The 20,974-nt window shown below is 39.4% G+C and overlaps 1 protein-coding gene across 2 annotated transcripts in view; it reads right to left on the bottom strand.

Annotated features, from left to right (window-relative positions):
* Positions 1-20,974, bottom strand: part of LOC111863375 (hemicentin-1) — an 821,886-nt gene that overhangs the window by 76,216 nt on the left and 724,696 nt on the right. For both annotated transcript variants that reach the window (XM_023849641.2, XM_033751034.1), the window contains exon 7: positions 3,261-3,405. In XM_023849641.2, the coding sequence (XP_023705409.1) occupies positions 3,261-3,405 (145 nt within the window). The remainder of the gene's footprint in view (positions 1-3,260; positions 3,406-20,974) is intronic.

The raw sequence follows: 20,974 nt of genomic DNA, 5'->3' as shown, positions 1-20,974 counted from the left end.
TTTTCTACTATTCTCAGACATAACGCTGGTTATTTCCTTAGGCAGCTTAACAGAAAAATCTATTTAATCGATAAGTAATGTGTTCCTTTTGAGATATAAACTAAATTCATATATATTACTTTAACTAATTTCGGGTTTAAAATGTTAATATGATCCTATATGTGGTTAAGACGCTTGCTGAATAAAGTAGAAAAAAACCTTGTGGGCAAAGTAGGCCTGCATGAATATGCATCTGAAAATATCATCTACCGAGTCAGAATTAGCAACTACTGGCCCTCTCTCTCACTCTCTTAGTCGAGCAGTTCATACTTACTGAGAATAATTAAGAAATCCCCTATGTACATGCAAATTAAACATTTCATACAATCACACAGAAAGCTTTGTATCTATCCTAAGAGAAGAAGAATGACGTTTGCTTTGATGTGGCGGCATATATATCTTGTGTGAACAGACGTTTCGGAGGAACGTATCACTTCCATCTTCGGGGTAGAAAAATCCGCGAGCGAGGAACCAGCTTGAACAATTGGCTGGAGGCGATACGTTCGTCCGAAACGTCAGTTCACACAAGATATACATGGCGTCACATTCCAGAAGACGGTATATTTCATAGTCACTGCCCGTCAAAACCTCAAATCTTACCTATCCTAAGACAGTTCAGCCATCACATCATCACTCTCAATTTCTGCAAGATTTGTTTCCTTAATGTCCTCACACTGAACACAACCTCTAACGTGCGTTTTATTTCTTTAAGATAAATTAAAACAAGTATAATATTTATCTCGGTTCTGTAGTCTAAGAATTTCTTGGTTTCCTATGCGTGTTACATGTCCCGCTCATTTCCTTCATCTTGAGGCATATACATAAAATGAAGGAGACATGTATACACATGGGCGTGTCACCTTCGGTTCACATTTTAACCTAAAGACTCTAAGGTTCAACATGCCACAAAAGGAATTCATGATAATTGTATATAACGACACTTCAGTACTTAATGTCTCAGAGAGAATAGGGAAGTTTACATTTGATTGCCCTGGAAAAATCAATTACAGTGTTCTATCTGTTTGAAATTTAAGAGAATTAAACAGCTGAAATGTACTAACAAAGCAATGTCAGTAAGCGAAGACATACTCCTACATAGTTTACCCACGAGTCCATTAATCAAATCAAACAATAGTTCACTTACCTCAGTGTTTTAAGACAATTCAAACTGCACAAAGAGCGAAGTTCAACATTAGCGCGTGCCGATGGTGATGTAGTTACATAACTACCTCACAGCTACCATTCGATATAGCTGAAATATTGCGTCACAGCTATGACAGTTCTAGCTGTATTGAAGGGATAACATCTCATAAGGCCATATAAATTCATTCTTTGTTTGTTAGGGATAAGAAATTATTAACTATTCATCAAAATACGAGATACATAAATATTTTCTTCATCCCTTCCTCTTATATACTCATACGGATGTCGAGGTTTCCTTTTTATTATGCTTTTGATCATTTCACAGACGGTAGGACTCCCTGGAGGAGTGACTGGCCTGTCGCAAGGCCGCTACCTAAACACAGGACAACACAAACACAGAATAAACGCATGCACACACAAAACATCCTTGTCCTGAGTGGGATTCAATCCACGATCCAGGCTTCCGTGCCAGAGAAGAAAGTTCATGCCTTAGACCGCTCGGCTACCGTGACACGCCAAAACGTAAATATGCATCCTATAAATTTCAGAAGATATGAGGGCCATTTTAGTTGTTCTTTGCAAAATAAATTATATGCTTTCTGGGGCAAATAAACTTTCAAATGTCTGTGACCAACATCTGTGCCAGATAAATTTTTTCTTAATATTCTATATCAGAGACTTTGTTGGGCAATTTAATTTTTCAGCCTTATTGATTCGTAATAAAATATGTGTTGCATGAAGCCATAAATAGTCTTTTCGATCTATCACGTAAACTGTTTCGCGGATTCGTTTGAGAGTTTTTCGCTGATTTGCGTGCCATTATTCCTGTGTTTCTATATACTTAACGAACGTCAAAGAAAACTGTTAGTAATTTCGTATACTGCAATATTGCCTATATTCTTTCTAGTAATTTTGTTAATATTACAGCGTATTTTTTTTTAATTTGTCGATCCTCGAAATGAAGCCATAGAAGATAGAATGTGTGATTGTCTATCCACATGCTCTAATATCTCAATCACATAACGATTTTCAACACAGTATGAAGTGCATGATCTATGTTTAATTTTCGGTATAGAAACAACAATCCTATTTTTCCCACACTGGGCGACCGTCGTCCATATTTCGCAAAGAAATTAATTTGAATCATGGACCGCTGTCAGTACGGGTGAATACACTGAATAGCACAGAAGCGTTTACACTACACCAAAATGCGCACTAAAAACTGTATACGTATACCCCAAAGCGAAGTTGTTTTAATTTGCGGGTTTGCGAAGGACAGAGTTATTTCTTCGAATCGTTGTAACAGGCTAATTTTATTTTCTGACAAATATACTAGGCGTATTAGTGAAGCTAAATACAGTCAAAGCCGGTCACGGTAGCCGAGCGGTCTAAGGCATGTGCTGTCTTCGCTCGCTTGGAAACCTGGATCGTGGGTTCAAATCCCACTCAGGGCATGGATGTTTAGATTGTGTGTGTGTGCGTTTTTCTGTGTTTGTATACAGGTAGAGGCCTTGCGACGAGCTGATCACCCGCCCAAGGAGTCCTACCGAATGTGTAAGATCTAGAAAAACCGAAGTGAACGGAGAAGTTCATGGAGGTAGGCCTAGGCCCATTGGGGCTGTAGTACCAAGAAAAAAAAATACAGTCCAAAGAAGAAGAAAATATGAAGCAAAGATCAAAATATTTTCCGGACTATAACGGCATGTAGCTCGTTGAAAGTCAACGAAAGTTTCAGAGGAACCATGTTACCAGCAACTTCAAGGTCGAAGAATAAGCCAAGCAAGGAACCAAACTGAAGATGGTGGCAGTACTTACTGCCAGGTTTATGTTGGTTTCTTGCTTGGTTTATTCTTTGAGCGTGAACACAGAGGAGATACGTTCCTCCGAAACGTCCATTTATTTGAACGGACTACACAGCATTATGTCCCAGAAGACAGAACTCTTCATAACCATCGCTGTGAGAACCTCCAACCCTACATTAACAAAGGGAACAAAATTGAGTATTGCAGAGTCATGAAGCAACTAAGCGGAAAAGTTATAATGCATACAGCAGAATGGAATGTGCTGACTGAGCTTACAGTGAACATTCAGCGTCCATGTGTCCTCCTGCGCGCTGCCGCTGACTTGACTGTTCTCCGCACGACAGGTCAGCGACCTTCCAGAATCCTCCACTTGTGGTGAGAACGTGAGTGTACTAGTGGTCACATTTCCGTCGGGACTTGTCTGAAAGACAGAAAAAAAATGTACATGACAATTTAGACTGAAGTCTAACATACACGTATATATTACTTTATAGAAATATGTACCGACATATTTTGTAACATGATTGTGTATGTAGAAAATAATGGGTTCTGACGATGGTGTACAACACAGAAAATTGCTGTTTTTTACATCTTCCATCGTCCGGAATTCTAAAAAAGAAATAGGATACATGACTTTTCGAAAACTGGATCTGTTTCCGACCTCAGGTGAGGGGGTAAGAAACCTATCAGTTGGGCCCCTTAGAAAGAGCTCAGATCCAATTTCTGAAACACCGGGGTATTCAATTATTTTTAGAATTACGGATGATAGAAAATTTCCAAAAACTCAGTAATTCTGCATGACTGCGTACATCCGACAATTTGCGATATCATACAGTTATTGAAGATAATTTGATACTGGATTGTGAATATACACACATGAGTATGGATAAAACTGCATTTCAATAGTTTGTTTCGTATGCTTAACTTTGGGTTTTTAGTGACGTAACACTATTGCAAAATGACTCTCGTCTCTAAGATCTATTTTGTGACGTCAAAGCAGATTTATATACGGAAATTCTTTGTTTGAAATATTTCGCTTAATTTAACTTCTTCAGCTGAAACTGCATCCTGAAAAGTCCTGATAAGAGAGGAGTATGGAAACAAAATATGCTTTAATTTACAGTATGACGGATATTTATGCATACGGGAGAATCTGAAGCTATTCAGGCGTTACAATTTAGCACTGGAACTCAAAAATACGCTACTGTATATTGACGGTAAATGTTTTTATATGCTTACGTTCTTTCATGCCTGACATAAATTGCATTATTAAGGTCATTGATGACGGTCACGATAGCCGAGGGGTCTAAGGCATGTACTACATTCACTCGCTTGGAAACCGAGATCGTGGGTTCGAATCCCACACAAGGGATGGATATTTTGTATATGTACAAGTATAAGTTTATTCTGTGTTTGAGTTGTCCTGTGTTTATGTAGAGGCCTTGCGATGAGCTGATCACTCGTCCAAGGAGTCCTACCGTTTGTAAAATGATCACGAATCTGAAAATCAGAGGCCAGGGGCCACAGGGGCTATAGATCCAGAGATAGAAAAAGGCCACTGATGCTGCCACCGTCACCGTCGTAACCAAAATATGTCGTCACTTTTCATTAGGAGGGTCTCGCCGGACTTTCCTTACTACACGCCACGCTCGGATCCTAAACTGGCCATGCAAGGGAACTGTATTTTCCCATTCAGTCTGCCATGGGTATTCTTATCGAGACTGTGTTTTACACACGCTGGAATATTGATATTAAATTCAAAAGCAAGGTAGAGCGGCGGAGCCTTGTTCATTACATAACCTTACCGAGTGTATAATTCAAATCAGATATTTTATTCCGATCTAGGGGCTTTAGAATGTAAAATTAAAATATGTTAATTTCTAAAGCAGCACTTTACGAAAATCAGTGAATAAATTTTAATTAGTTTCGCAATTAATTTCGTACCAGGTAAGGTGATGGAAGGAGCTGCCAACAAAATCGCGGAATTTATTCTACTCTTGACAGGTTTCAGTTCCAGAAATGTCTTATTATCGCTTTTTTTTTCCTTTGCACTACAGCCCCAGTGGGCCTAGGCCTACCTCCATGAACTTCCCCGTTCACTTCGATTTTTCTAGATCTTACACGTTCGGTAGGACTCCTTGGGCGAGTGATCAGCTCGTCGCAAGGCCTCTACCTGTAGATAAACACAGAAAAACGCAAACACAAACTAAACATCCATGCCCTGAATGGGATTCGAACCCACGATCCCGGTTTCCAAGCGAGCGAAGACAGTGCATGCCTTAGACCGCTGGGCTACCGTGACCGGCTCTTATTATCGCTTATTGCCACAAAATCACATCATCCTTGCAGCTATGTGATCCATAATAAACCTTAAAATATTTTATCAAGAATATCCAAAAGATTTTCTATTTACAGAAGTCACAATTGTAACGCAACTGAAACATGAACATTGTAAGGAGTATGTTATGCTTTAAAGCCGAAATTATGAACAGCAGAACTATTAAATCAGTTATGATAGTAGAGCATCCATGTCTACGCGCACAAACACATACGCACATATACATATTGTGCCATGTAGACCCATTGACAAGCAACAGCTGTGTATACAGCCGATAGTACAACAGCCGTTGCTAGGGAACAGCTGTAGTCACGTTGTTTCCACGGCAACGACAGAAAATGCAATAATGGAACAGGCGTGTTCTGTGCAGTCCGTGCCGGGGCTACATAACGAAGACCAGTGGTTCAGTTGATGGCTGAACCGGTTTGGAGTTGCAGTTATGAGAATTGAGAAGATGGTGACTGAGGCCAGGGACTCTTCTGGAACCCAGATGAAGGGGAACGTCCGCGGTTGTAAGCCACTACCAAGCAACGGTTGTGAAGAATGAGGGTATTTTCTCTTTGCTATAGTTGCAGTGATCTTTGGAGTAACGCAGTGAGAATGTAGATATTTGTAGTTACCAGTGTAAGTGTCCAATAAATTCAGTTACCAATCCAAATCCCCTGAATAGTGGCACTTACCACGTATATATTGTCACGTGGTAAGTGCCATTATTGAGGCGATTTGGATTGGTAACTGAATTTATTGGACACTTACACTGGTAACTACAAATATCTACATTCTCACTGCGTTACTCCAAAGATCACTGCAACTATTTTATTTTATTTTATTTATATTTTATTGTATGTCGGTAGTGTCTGCTTACATTTAGCATGGTGGACGTTTACATTCCGCTCAAGCGCGAATAGCTATTCATAAAGGCACGCATGCGCAAAAAATACACACAAATAAGAACCCGTAAATTACATTTCTATCATTGACGCATTATTGTACTTAAAAAATTATAAGTGTTATGATCTTAACTGCATGCATCTTGTCCCGTCACAATGTATATTATGTATATAAAATGTACGAGTATATATATATATATATCTTCATATGTGAGGTAATTTGTGTATTACAACAAACTAGTCACTTCTGGAGGAATATATTGTAGCGTGTAGAGCCGTTGATATGCAACGACCGCGAGATAAGCGAATATACCAGAGACGTTTCTAGGCAATGGATAGGTATGCAACAATGGATGTGATATTGGAAAAAATGTTTTCTATTCGGTCCTTGCAAAGGGGTTATAAAGAGGAAAATTGAAACAAGTTCAGTTCAGTTGAAAGAGAACCGCCATTCAGAGAGCACTTGAGCTCGGAGGCAGAAGAATAGCCCTTGTTAAAAGCCCTTACCAGGAAACGTCTATTAACAGATTGCGAACATGAGACTGTGTGCTCTAGTGAACCACCAAGTGTGAAAAAAAAGCGATAGTGGTATAGTTATTTGTAGTTACGACCTGTAAGTGGTCAATGAATCCATTCACCAATCCAACCCCCTTTTATATTCACACATATTACGTGAGAATGCGGTTTATACACTGGCGGGTTTCACGAGGTACGCAGACAGCAGAGTGAAGTACCACGTACAGTGAAATACAGGATCCTATGATGGGTTATGGGTGATGGGGGAGATGGGTAATCCTGATACAATACGGATAAGAACGCCTTTGAAAATGGCTGCTCAAAAGTAGATTAAATGCGGGTGTAATTGGCTCAGAATCGTGGCCAAAAGCGGAATCTGAATTTAGTCATATTGTAATTTCTTCCTTTGCTTCCAGAGTTAGTTACACTACGAAACCGAGTTGTGATCATTGGTTAATTCGGAGTTAAATAGCGAGCTAAATGGCAATGCAGTGAGAGGGCTCAGGGAAACTCCCCACAAGCTTTGTAATTCCTGCCTGTCTAAAGTTATTTGGAATGGCTTAGAATTTCAGTTGACCCATAGAATTATTTAATATTTAGCTGTCCAGGATTTTGTAGTACGTGTCTGAATTATGAGCAACATTTCATAACCTGCAGATGGCAAGAACAAACTATGTTCAGTTCATGTAAGCATTGTTTGTTGATGTGTATGATGAGAACAACACAGAATTCCTGTCATGAATGTTATTCAGACTGTTCAATTACTCGAATGTATATCCAGTTCACTCCTCATCATTACAGTTCATTAACGCATTCATTTACTAATTAATTCAGTAGCACGTTGTGACCGTATTCAGACAGCACGCGGTTGCAATCTTATCGATCTCTGTCTGCAGCTAATGCAAATTATACTTTTATACCCCCTGATGTAACGTAAGGCTGAAAAGTAGAGCCCTGTTCCAAATCCTGATCGGCCATTAAAGAGAAAGTTAACTGCTTTGTATTAAAATTACATTTTCATAACCGGTATGGAATGTAAGAGACAAAGAGACACGATTGGTTAACTGTTGCCACATTGTAAGATTTGAGGTTTTCACAGCGGTGACTAGGAATAATTCCGTCTTCTTGGATGTGGTACAATGTAGATCTTGTGTGAACCAACGTTTCGGAGGAAATTATCGCCTCCATCTTCAGGGTAGAAAAATCCATGAGCGAGGTACCAGCGTGAGCTGGTGGCTGCAGATTTTTAAGTTCAAATTTGTGCTACCACCTTTAAAATTAAATTAGCTAGATTCGACAGCTCTCTCAAATTGACTAATTGAGGACTCGGTATTGTATTGCCATTCCCTACAACAGCAATAAACTGATGTAGGACACAGCAGGTGACTTATACATTAAGGAACGTAAAAGTCCGCGGTTCTGTAACAAACATGGAAGGCTACAGAGGGTATTAACCCTCAGACATTTTCATCTTGGCTTTCCAGCTGTGTTCAGGCTCCGGTGGACATTGAATTACAAAACCATTTTCTAGTCATTTTGTAGGGAGACACCATTACCGGAAGAAACCTAACTGCACCCTAGAGAGGAGAGGAGAGCATAATGCAGTTAGGACGACTAACAGCAAGGACATAATATTGCTTACCGTAGAAGGTTTGTAGGACGCAGGAAGAAGAGTATATGAATTCTCTCCAAATTAAGAGGCATCGAACTGTGCTATCACCTTTCGCTGACACACGGAATACGAGTATTGAAGATTTGTCCATTCTAGATATGTCTTATTACATGAAGGAATATGATGCAGTCGCTGTTTTACCTTGCAAAATAATAACGTTAATCCTATTTTAAATACAGATCTTAATATATCAATATTAAAAACATGTTCCCACTTTCATGGATTAGAGTATTTATCTTTTCATACCCAGAATTAATTCTGATTCTGAAACTACGACATTAAGATACAAAGAAGGAATTATTGCGGGGAGGAGGGGTGCTGGGTTATTCCAAGAAATGTATTTGCACAAGAAAACACAACATAGAAATGCGGGAACATGCATCTATGCCTCGAGCTGGCTGGATAAATAATCACGGTGTTCGATTTCTTATATATCGCGCCCTCCTTAAACAGTCATAACCAACTCCATAACTAAATAGTAAAAAAAAAAAACGTATAATATTATGAATAGTAAGGGTTTATAGTGTCATCAACAAAGTCCAAAACTGTACTCACTCCCAATCATTTCAGTTCAATTCTCACTGTCACAGTCTTTAACATGCATTTTAATGTTGCCATTTTGTTCTATTTCTAGTTAATTTCTTCCACCATAGCTCCGCGCCAAAGTACCTCTGAACTTATTTCCTCTCTGAACGCTAAAGGTTCAGGCCATGCAGCTTAACTGCCCTATTCACGCTAGGCTGAACAACGGTGATTGCTCCAACAGCGGAGGGAATGACCACTCGTGTGGGCATTAGAAATTTGTCTACGTAATCACAGTCACAATGGCTTTGGAGCAAAGACCCTTATCTGTAAGATATCGGAAGTTATTTCCCACGGGAATAAAGTAGATGGAGCTTGAAGCTCATGCCGAGTCTAGAATGGGTGGAACTTTTCTTCCGTATTCCACTGTGTTGCCCTCCTGACGCGATGATTAACAAAGAAAAAACTTCAGTTTGTGTGACAGATACATTTAGATTGCTTAGAAGGAAGCGGAGAAGAAAACAGGTCAGTCAAATATGGATATGCCATCCACAGAAACGGACCATTACTCTGCATAATTATTTATTTATCAGTTTTTGTTGTTTATCCCATACAGACCAAAACGTTTGAAAACAAGTAATGGTTACAAATTCTTGCTCTTCGACTTCTTTTCTACATGTGCCTTCAGGGTGAAAATGAAATGCAGAACGAAATACTGGAACACCTTAAACATATGACTTTTTTTCTTTCCTTGGCACTACAGCCCCAGTGGGCCTAGGCCTACTTCCATGAACTCCGTTCACTTCGGTAACATATGACATAGATGAAACAAATCATACGTTTCTATCAGAAGTTCTTGTTTTCAGTAGTCATGTGTTTTTCTTTTTAATTTCGAGAAAAGATACTTATTTTTCATTTTTAATATGGTGGGCCGACGATCTCGTACATTTGTTGGTCTTAAAAATTCCAATTTAGTTGTCTGAAAAGTAGATAACATTTTTTATTTTCTTTTTAAAAGATTCAGTTTACATGAAATTGTGGGAACTGTCACTATTTGGCAAGATTCGTTTTCCAGTATTCATTATGTGTATTCACCGATACAGATGAACTTTAGTGTTTGTATTTTATTGTCTGCAGTATCTGAAATGCGAAAAACATTCTTCATAAAAATTATGGAATATTTCAGTCCGATGTCCATAGGCTTCATGTTAATTCAAGCAGAAGTATGCGGTGGTAAAACTAGGCGTTATTATCGACTTTCTGCTATTTAGCCTCTAACACAGTTTCGCGATGTCTCCTCTGGCGTATGTTTAAAGCGCGGATAATGGTCAGTAACAAGAGTTAAGGACGCTGATGACTTGCAAATTGAATATGAAAAGGGAAGAGGCTTGCAGATTTCGTTACAAACCTATCAATCTCAAGATAACTCTGTTAAGCCGACAACAAATGTCGAGTTCCTGAAAGCCACTAACAAATTTTTAACAATTTCGGACCCGAATTCTGAGGACGAGTAATGAGAGCTCTGATGCACCAGCTATTCAATTATGAAAGTCTGCTTCCAGGTTGTTAGGTACAAGATGACTGGACTTCTCTCCTTCTGTCCAAACTCTCATCCAGGGCTGCCAAAATAGGCCAAATTGCTGCCACACACAGGATTTTTCTCTCGTCCCACAGTACAGAGAAGAGAAGATCAAAATATAGTACTTTGAAAATTCGTACTTTGTATTGGAATGTTTTTAAGTAGATTCAAGGGATTATTCTATTCTCGAGAGTCAGAGAAGAACAATGATAGGTCGAAAACTATTCACGATTACAAATCCGAGTATAAAGTATTAATGCTTCAAGCCTAGTTTGTACTCTGTAAAAATATGTTAAATAAGACAAGTTATAACCACATATATGGTACATAGCAATTTTATTTATTAAGCATTTCATCCTGTGATAACTATGTAACATATACAATGTAACTTGCCTAGTTGCAGTCTTTTTAAATAAACCTGCAACTAATAATATAAAATGGGCACTCCAACACAGCATGACCACTAAAAATTTATATTTTGAGAAGAGGGCAAGAAAAATAAGGCACAGATAATGCAAACAATTACGAGACAAATACACACACAAATTTAAAAAACGTCTAGCTATAATAAAAATATAAAATTAAATAAATTTAGTAAGAAATGTGTATTTTTTATTGCTAGTGGGGTGGGACTAAGTCCCTTGTACTGCGGCCACTTGTGGCCTATTGTACCAGCCCCAGATGATAGGTGAGGGTGATTGTGGGGCAATTGGTGGAATGAAAATTGGCAGGGGAAACCGAAGTACTAGGAGAAAACCTACCCCAGCGCAGCTTTGCCACCACAAATCCCACTTGACCAGAGCCGGGATCGAACCCAGGCCGCCGCGGTAGAAATATGTAACAGTTACATCAGATTCGAAAACAGAAATCCAAAATGTAAGTATGCAAATATAAAATAAATATCTGTAAATAATCAATGAAATTTAGTGAATGAAAAGCCTGTAAGGAGAAAACGGTATGAAAAGAGTGTAAGGAAAGCAGGCGTAACACACACAAAAGAAAAGGAATTAAGGACAGTAAACCAGCAAGGAGAGCAACAAGAAAACTACAAAATAAAAGACTTGGAACAGCACTAGAGAAAAAGAAATACATAGGTGAAGTAGGCCTGTTAATGAAAGTCGTGTGTGCGGTAAAAGAAAAAGAAAAGAACGAATCGCAGAAAATGCTGAGTAGGACAAAGTCTAGGATAAAATATTTAAGAACTGAAATCACGCAGCAAGATGGAGAGGGGGTGGTTCTCCACAAGCGGACAGCCGGAACAAAGTGGAGGGCGAGCTCTTAATTATGTTGCCGAGGGCGTCTGTGCCTGCCTTCGCTCTGTAACGAGTACTGTTACCACGAACACGTCATTAGTCACGTGGTCAGGACTTCTGTCGATAGTAGAGCAGCAGACATCACGGAACAATAAACGTGAACAAAGCACCAATGACCTGAGGTGCTTCTGGAATTGATCATAGCAACCACTAAACACTCAACAGCCGAAGGCACAACTGGATCTTGGTACGACATAATTAGGTCACAAGAAATACTTCGGTAAAACGAGGGAACACAAAGAGTATCACTCACTCATGGAGCTGAGCCCTTCTTGAGAAGCCGCCAATTTTGCAGCTACTCAAGATCTCCCTAGCATTTTATGGAACCCGAGGACTCATTACCGTAAGAGCCCTCCACTGGCCCCTATCCTGAGTCAGATCAATCTAATTCATACCGTCCCATCCTATCTCTCTAAGATCCATTTTATACTGTCCACCCTCCTAGGTCTTGGTCTTCCCAGTGGTCTCTCTCCTTCTGGCTTTCCCACAAACACACTATATGCATTTTGGCTGAATTTAGATTTACATTAACCAAGTCTGATACGATACCTATAAACTACTGGTTTGGGAACCGGGACAGTGCAGTCGGTATAGCGACTGGCTAAGGGCTGGGTGATCGAGGGGTCGAAGTTCGAGTTCCTGTGGGGGTAATAATTTTCTATTCTCTACATCGTCCAGACCGATTCTGATGTTCACTCACCCTCCTATCTAATGGGTAGTGGTGTTTCTCTCCGGAGGTAAAGCGACCGGCACGTGAATCTGACCTCTCAACTTGAACTATCGCCGAAGCCAAGAAAACATGGATCGCTCTATCTATCCACTTCCCATAAGACTTTATAGCTTGGTATTAGGCCCAGGGACAACTTTTTTAATATCGATTTAACTGCTATAAACACGCCACTGAACACAATTCAGATCACGTGTCAACCTTCTCCCAACATCAATACCCATGATCTATAGCTACATCTCTTTACTCATTTTCTCATGCAATTTCTTCCTATAATTAATATACTCGTATTTCTGATATTTACTTTCAAATTTCCAGGAAATATGAATGTAAATTGTAACACCGTTTGTCTTACGTCGAATGGGAGTCGCATTTCCGAGATTCTAAACACTTCCAATCACCATGCTCTGCCGCAATACGAAAAATATCCGGAAAGTGAAGATACAAAGTCCAGAAAATATTTGTAAAGCATAATTTTTAGGAATGCACTTGTAGCCATTTTACTACATACATTTATTTACTTTCCAGCATAGCTCTCATGGACCGCAAAGCGATTAGCCTCGTTGAAATTTCCGGCCTTCTCTCTTAGCCACTGAGAACACTTCTTGACATTGCTGATGAATTTAATCGTTGGGTAAACCTCTGTGTGCACGAAAGTTTTCATCGATTTTTTGGATGATTTCACCAACTGATGGCCTTGCACTCCTTATTTCATCATGATCATCACTTCTTCCCGCTTCAAATTCACGACACCATTTTGCCACGTTTCATAACAACTTCTCCCTAAACAAAAACAAGTTGGCCATGAATTTCAGCAGCAGTTTCTCCTTTCGCGTGAAGAAATCAAATTACAGCATGAACCTCACGTCTGGCGGGATTCTGAATCGACACGGCCATTTAAACACACACTGCGAGCACACCGTTGCCGTGACTGTGGCCGGCGAACTCTGCCCTGTCATACGGTCCCTATCTCACACGGGAACAATGCCATTTCTGAAAAAATCCCTAACATTTTTAGTGGATCTGTATCTTTACTTTCCGGATATCCCTCTTATGACAGAACAGAACTGAACCCATTGAAGTGCATGGCCATCTAGTGCATGATGTGGAGTTAGAGCAATCATTAGAACTACCAAGAGCGATATTCCCTGATAAGCTTTAGGCGCACCAGTTACGTTAACTGAAAGGAATGCACAGCTGCAATTGGTTCTAATAATCAAGATTTACTGTCATTTTGAATCCCTTCCTGCGGGGTACCGGCCTCGAATCCCGAGTGATGAACATCAGCTGTCTGCCCATATGTCATCAGCCAGAATGATAATAAATTCATGTAATTAACACCAAAACTATTATACCAGAACCAGCTTTGTTCCTTAGTTGATTACCACACTCATCCAGCAGACTATATACGCACACAGGTTATTAAACGTTTGAATGCTAATCAGAATAAATATGAAATCTACGACCAAGACTCATGAGAAAATCTGTAGTGGATAATCAATAGTAAACCAACAGTAGGCCTGTATAGAATGTGTAATCAATCTCAATTACAAATTTACACAATTAATTCAGTGATTGTTAAGTTCAAATAGTAAAATGAAATTGTTCTTTTACTATGATATGAATCTCATTAAACATAATTTTAACTAAACAGGTTATAGAATAGATATGAGCAAATAATTGTTAAAGCTAATTTTTTGTAGTGTCAAAAATTCAGTTACTAGTTAAAATATGAGACTAACGAAGTAAATAAATTACACTTAAATTCACTGCAATGCCTTTATAATTAGAATCAATAATACATTTACGTAAATTACGTTAATTTAAAACAAAGTTAATGTGGATAATCATGTATCGTGAATTTGTCACCACAAGGTTAATTAATTACCATACATGGAATGAATTATGAAATATATTGGAAATATACGCTGATATATTTAAAAATATTCTTTTGAAAGAGGCTTGTGCTTCTGCGCAAGAGGAGTGTTCTCTTTGAAATGACAGCCATGTTGATTCTGCAGTTGCCGAGAGGAGTGGTTTGCAGTTTACTTTGGAGAGGGTTAAGCAACATCGCACATAAATATGAAGCAGAAGCAGTAAACCCAGCAGGAGTGTTTTCCGTGTTTGATATTCTAAGTTGGGAAATAGCCCAACGTTGTGAGCTTTATATTCGGGTGGTCTTGGGTTCAAACCATAATTAGAAGACCGCCTATTCTATCTCGCGGTTATCAGTCCAGACACTGGGAACAGCTTATTCCATACCCTTCAAACTAATTTTTGCGTATCATTTAACTTCTATAATCTGAGTTATTTAATGCGTCCTTAAATAAACCATAAATATACGAAATAAATATCATTATATCTGAAGTAATGTCACTTGTAGCGGGCGTGCGTGACTTATAGATGGGTTCTGGATTGGATGATTAGATTTATTGACACCCTATATACACACCTCGGAACTCAAGGCAATTACAGCGCTGTCGCTATTTCCACACACTTTACAGTTCACTCTTACAAACGCACTAGGGTTCTCAGTCTTCACTAGTCGCATCCTGGCAACGGATTTATAAGAGTCTCACTGTCACTTCAAATCACACATGAATTCTTCTTTGTGAAGCTTAATTCTTTTCTTGTAATTATTCTGTAACTGCCAATTCTGAAGACCCGACTGAATTCAATTCCCCCCCCCCGACTCGTATCCTTGAAGGCTGTCGTCTGGAAACTCCACTCTTCCCTTCCGACGACTGTTCTATACTGCCGAACACTTCCTTATAACCACTTTGTACTGAGCACGCAGGAAACACAGCGTCTCTATTGATTGGAAGTTCCGCTGCATAGCAACTGGTTACTCGATTGTTGCTTGCGTATTCGTTGCAGCGGGAATGTATTTACGGAGTCTTTGCCTAGCGACGAACGTCTATTCTGACTTCGGTATTCTGGCTTTTGGCGTCATGTCACAGTGTTGTGATATGCTAAATATTAAAAAGACATTGAGGATATGAAATAAATGTTCAAATCCACAACTGAAATTCATGTTTGTAATGAAACCGAACGGAAGTACATCGTAATGATACTAAGGAAGAATCGTAAATAAAATAATCCAGTTTGAAAATCCCGTGCGCTTCTGCATTGTGAGTAATTAAATTCAGTTTATGGGGAACAGTTTCTTTCGACAGGATCAACAGATGCCACAGTTAAACGTTTCATGTTTTGTGCGACAGTTGAAAAGAAAAACAAAGGATTTTTTTTTTAATTCACTTGTTCAGTTGTGATGTAGCTGGACTCTGAAGGGACAGTGTGGATTACAGTGCCCACACAGACACCTTATTAAACTACGAAAAGTGGAATTGAAACGGATGCCATTCTGTGCAGTTAACTGTTTAGCAACAAGCAATTTGAAGCATTGCGATATGCAGAAAATTATATTATTTATGAGTTCACATATTCAACTTCTGAATGCTACAACGGTATACAGAACTTTAAAACTGTCATGATATTTTCGTAAAACATATCAATTCTAAATACTGTTAAGGTCAAAGAAATCGTAGCAGTTACGCACAAATTATTCCTAGGTCTGCCAAACACTAATAAATATCTGGTCATGGGCCTCAGATTGGGCTCGACACAGAGACTGACTGATTGAATGACTGACTGTCAGTAGCAATGTGAATTTGACTTTGAAAAAGAACAGAAAACAGAAAATTGTAATAGATTTTATTTGATTTAAATTAAGTGAACTATAGAGTGTGCTACTTCAGCGCATACCAATTGACTACGAATATGACATTTTAAATCATGAAGCGCGCAGTCGCATATGCGACGAATGGCAATATTAATGCAGTGTAGCAGTTTAAGCATATTAAGACACCTGAAGATGGACATTTAGGGCCGAACCATGTTGTGTCGAAAGTGAAAGTGTAAGAAAGAAGGAACAATTTGTTGCATTGTTGACGGACTGTGTAGTACAGGATGTACATAAAGTCGGGGAACACTTTAAATTATTTATTGCACAAGAACTACGAAATATACAGACATCATATACGCGTCATTTTGAAGAGAAACTCTGAAAGTTTATTTTTACCTCATAAACTTTCGATGTGGGAACCATGAGTGACTCGGCAGATGTCCACACGGTAAATGAATTCTTGCCATACCCTTCCCAACATGGCCTCGCCGAGTTTTAGATGTAGTAATGCAACAGGCTGCTTGAATACAGGATAACAAAGAACAGATCTATGGACCAAACAGGTCGTTCCATTAGAAGTTCGTACTATTCCCATTTTGTCTCCCCCCAACTATACACAGCTCAGGCAGCCGACAGCTTACATCCAAATGAGAGTTCCTTTTCCACTACATCACAAGTCAAATCCAAACTCATCACCATTAGCACCAGAGGAAAGGACCCACTCGCGTTAGCGCAGACTGGCTCGGGAACAAAATGTACCAGTTTCAGAACAAACGAATGCACTAGAAATTTTCACCTTTAAACAAAGCCCAACATAATCTTCATTACTGTTGTGACGCAGGAAGTATCGAGGCGTAACTAAGGGGACAAACAAGGCAGCGTCAGAACGCCAGACATTTTGACACTTCTCAGAATAGTAGCGCCCCAGAACTCAGTGTTCCTTGGCCTAAAAAGCGGTTAACTTTTCAATTCAGCTTAAACCCACAGTGTCCAAAATGTCACGTAGTTTCACTGGGAGAAGTGGGATATTGGAAGCATGCTAGCTTGGATAAAACTTGTGAATGTTGTCTTTGAAGTATACAACAAAGAAACTTAAGTGAGAAAGCGGTCTCAACGATCGTAAAGAATTGAATATCAACACTAAATGGCTCCTCTTACTTGCCATAACTCATTACTTCTGGACATGAGAAGAAACGTGGATATGTATTGTGTACATGCTTCACACAAAGTGTAACATCGTGTCTGTACGTCTCATTGCTTCTGGCCTGAATCTGCTAAAATGATTTCGATAAATTTTGGTTTTGGGGGAGATTTTCCGTCCAAATTTTAGGGTGAATGTAATTATCATTCTTTTTGGTATAATATAATTACTACTTTACATGAAACACAAATACATATTCATACGGATTCTGGTAAATATATCTTTAACATTTAAAAAGTTGTATTTGAAAAAATTTAAAATGGTGTACATTAAGTAAATATAAATACACAACAAACATGTCCGTTCCTAATTTTTTACATGGTAGTACCAATGAATAAGAATTGAAATTCTTTCGGATGACAGAAAATTATTGTCTTCTGTTGCGTGACGCAATCTTCTATCCAGAATATCGATACAGCCTTTTCCTCTGAAACGTAGGTCATCATCTAGCAGACTACATGACGTCATATTTCAGAAGAGAATGATCGTCATATTGCTGTACGCTACGAAACGTTGGCTGTAGCTTATACAACCCTGTTGAACATATGACGGGTCTCTCTCTTTTCTCTTGCTCCCACTTGGAGAATAAGGCATCCGTGAAATGTTTCGTGTTACTTCAGTTTCTTAATTCTAAGACAGTCGGTAGGACTCCTTGGGCGGGGATCATCCCGTCGCAAGGCCGCTACCTACACACAAAGAGAATAAACGCTAAGTGGGATTTGCCACGATCCCAGCGTTCGAACGGGTGAAGACAGTTCATGCTTTACACCGCGCGGTCACCGTGATCGGCACGTGATGAGTACGAAACGAATGATCTAATGTACCTTAAACTGTAACAGATGAATGCAGAAGGCACAGAACAAAGCGACGTCTGGGAATTATCTGAGTCCCTTTGAAATGCAATATGATGCTCTGGATACAGTTTTCTGTGAATGTCACAAATGAACATTAGTAGGAGAGCAACGAATGAATCAAGTGACAGGTGTGTGTTACTATGGATCTCTAAGACAATGGATATTTCAGCAGCTGAATATGGAACTTACGAAGCACATACAAAGTAACCGTAAACAACAAAAATTATCCGAAATAAGAATGCTGCCTGAGATTAAGATGTGTCTCCTACCACATAACTTAAAAATGTCGCACAACACAGGACAAACTATAAGTACAGGGGCAATACAAACATACAGAGTGGATACATATCCGGAGAGAATGGAAAACAACAGACTGTCTTTAGTGGGAATGTACTCGTATTCAGAGGACCTTTTATCCTGACGAATTAATTAAAATCAGGATTCAACAAGCATTTGAAAACTCCCTCTACACTCGTTGAAAGTAGCACATTTAATGCAGACTACCTATGATAAATAAACCCACAGGAAAAGTGAGCGTCAAACGTCCTTTATTAGCCCAATTTACTTATTTTGAAAATAGAAGGAGGCTTGTGAGGTCATCTTGTTTCCTGTGTGTGTCTGTGTAATCCCCTAAAGTCTGAAAGCCGGAATAGTGGAGCTAGAAGAGACTTGTCTGTGTGTCTGTGTATGCCACTATTCTTGCTAGAAAACGGCTCGACAAACACGTTGCTTCGGCAACGAATACACATACAACAGTAGAAGATTTGCTAGAAGCGTCTCTTTCCATACGGTCTGCGTTATATCAAAGGAAAGTCCGTGGGTATGTGCATGTATCCCGGCTGTAGTTACTAGGCAACGGCTAGATAATTACGTTCTAGCGGTAAAGAAGAATGGTTGTGACCGTCGTTTCCAATGCGGTACGTTTCGTATTGTAGCATGCAGATCCGTTGCTAAGTAATGACTCTATAAACTACGGTCGTTGCTACGTAAAGGCGTAACTCATTCCTAACACTCACCAATGGATAAAGTGGGAAGGTGTGTTCTCTATGCGGTCCGCTCGAGAGCTAAGTGACATAAAAATAAAACTGTTTGGAGAGGTGTTTTCTGTGAGATCCGTGCCTAGGTGTTATAAGCAGGATAAGTCTAGAATAGCTAGTTGTGAGACAGTTTCCGGCCAGTAAGGACGTGAATATGGAAGCTGTCAAGAGGAATGAGATTTGCAGGGCATGTAGCAAGTACGGGGGATAAGAGGAAGCATATAGGATAATGGTAAGAAAGCCAGAAGGAAAAAGACCAGTAAGAAGACCAAGACATAGCTGGATGGGTGATATTAAAATGGATCTTAGATGGGCTGGGGTGGTATGGACGGTATTGATCTGGATCAGGATAGGGACAAGTGGAGGATCTTCTGAACAAGGTAATGAACCTTCGGGATCAATGAAATGTCGAAAAAATCTTTTGTATAAAGGGAGTGATGGCTCTGAAACTGCGTAGCCCAGGGCTACGGCAGAACAAACTGTCGAGAGTTGCATGAAAGTAAGTTATGCAGTAGCTCATGAATGAGCGGGCCCTCTTTTGTTCCTAACAGGGAATGGCTTTCTCTGGACTCCGACCATGACAAATGGAAATCCTGTATTAATATTTTCAGTTTACCGTTGGTTTCAACGGACCGTCCTCTAGTAACCTGGGAAAAAAAAAATAGAATTTAACAGCGATGTACACCTGCTGTGCCTATTGATAGATCTACTTCGGAATATATCCGATGAGGAATAAGATATGTTCTTACAGATATCTGACGCCTAAACAAAACTTCTTTCTTTTATAATTTGTGTAAATACAAAATATCTTACCATATACGCCAAATTTCTCCAGCACAGAACTATATCTTATGAAGTGGACTATCATTTGTAATATTGGCCGCGCCATAGCTCAAGCGGTTAGTCGCTGGCTTCCCACCGCGGCGGCCCGAGTTCGATCCAGGGTCAGGTCATNTAGCGAAGTAATTTACATTTCAAAACAAAATCAGCTTATTTTATATCCAGTGACTGACATACTTGGCACGCAATGCATGATCAAGTATTCGTCAGATCCTTACGAATATCCCGTTCGCAATTAGAGTAGGCAAACAACATGTAATTAACAAACACATGTTGTCAATAATTTCACATGCCTCGCGAGATTAATAACCATACAATATTACTTTATTCAATGTTGCACGTGTCGCTAAAGGGCAATTACTTTATTGACTGTTCTCTACTTGTATTGCCATGAGGCATGCAGATTTGTAAAGAAGAGCATTACGCAGGGAGAAAATTCCATTCTAATACACGTCATGTGGTTATTAGGATTTGTATGGATTTGTGATGTTGGTAAAACTACTTTTTAGAACACTTCAAAAACTACACTTGCAAGTCAATAACAAGAATGATTCGTTATTTATTCCTGAATATTCAACAACTGCGTTTTGACTGTACACGTTATATATAAGGTAAAGCTATTCCTTCAACAGGCCGTGAAAGCCATAGGGTTGTGAGACGTAGAGACTCCCACATCTTCTAGACAATCGGCCCACAGATGGCGGTAAGGTTGTCAGCCTTACGTGCCGGCCGCCCTTTACCACCCAGGAAGATTTTTTGGTACTCATTTCTGTTAGAGGCTTAGTCGACCCGAGGGTCATAGTGCAGCTGGAAGGA

This window comes from Cryptotermes secundus, unplaced genomic scaffold, assembly GCF_002891405.2.
Source record: "Cryptotermes secundus unplaced genomic scaffold, Csec_1.0 scaffold568, whole genome shotgun sequence".
Lineage (NCBI taxonomy): Eukaryota > Metazoa > Arthropoda > Insecta > Blattodea > Kalotermitidae > Cryptotermes > Cryptotermes secundus.
The sequence above is the reverse complement of the archived record's forward strand: the minus strand, read 5'-3'. Positions and strand labels throughout refer to the sequence as shown.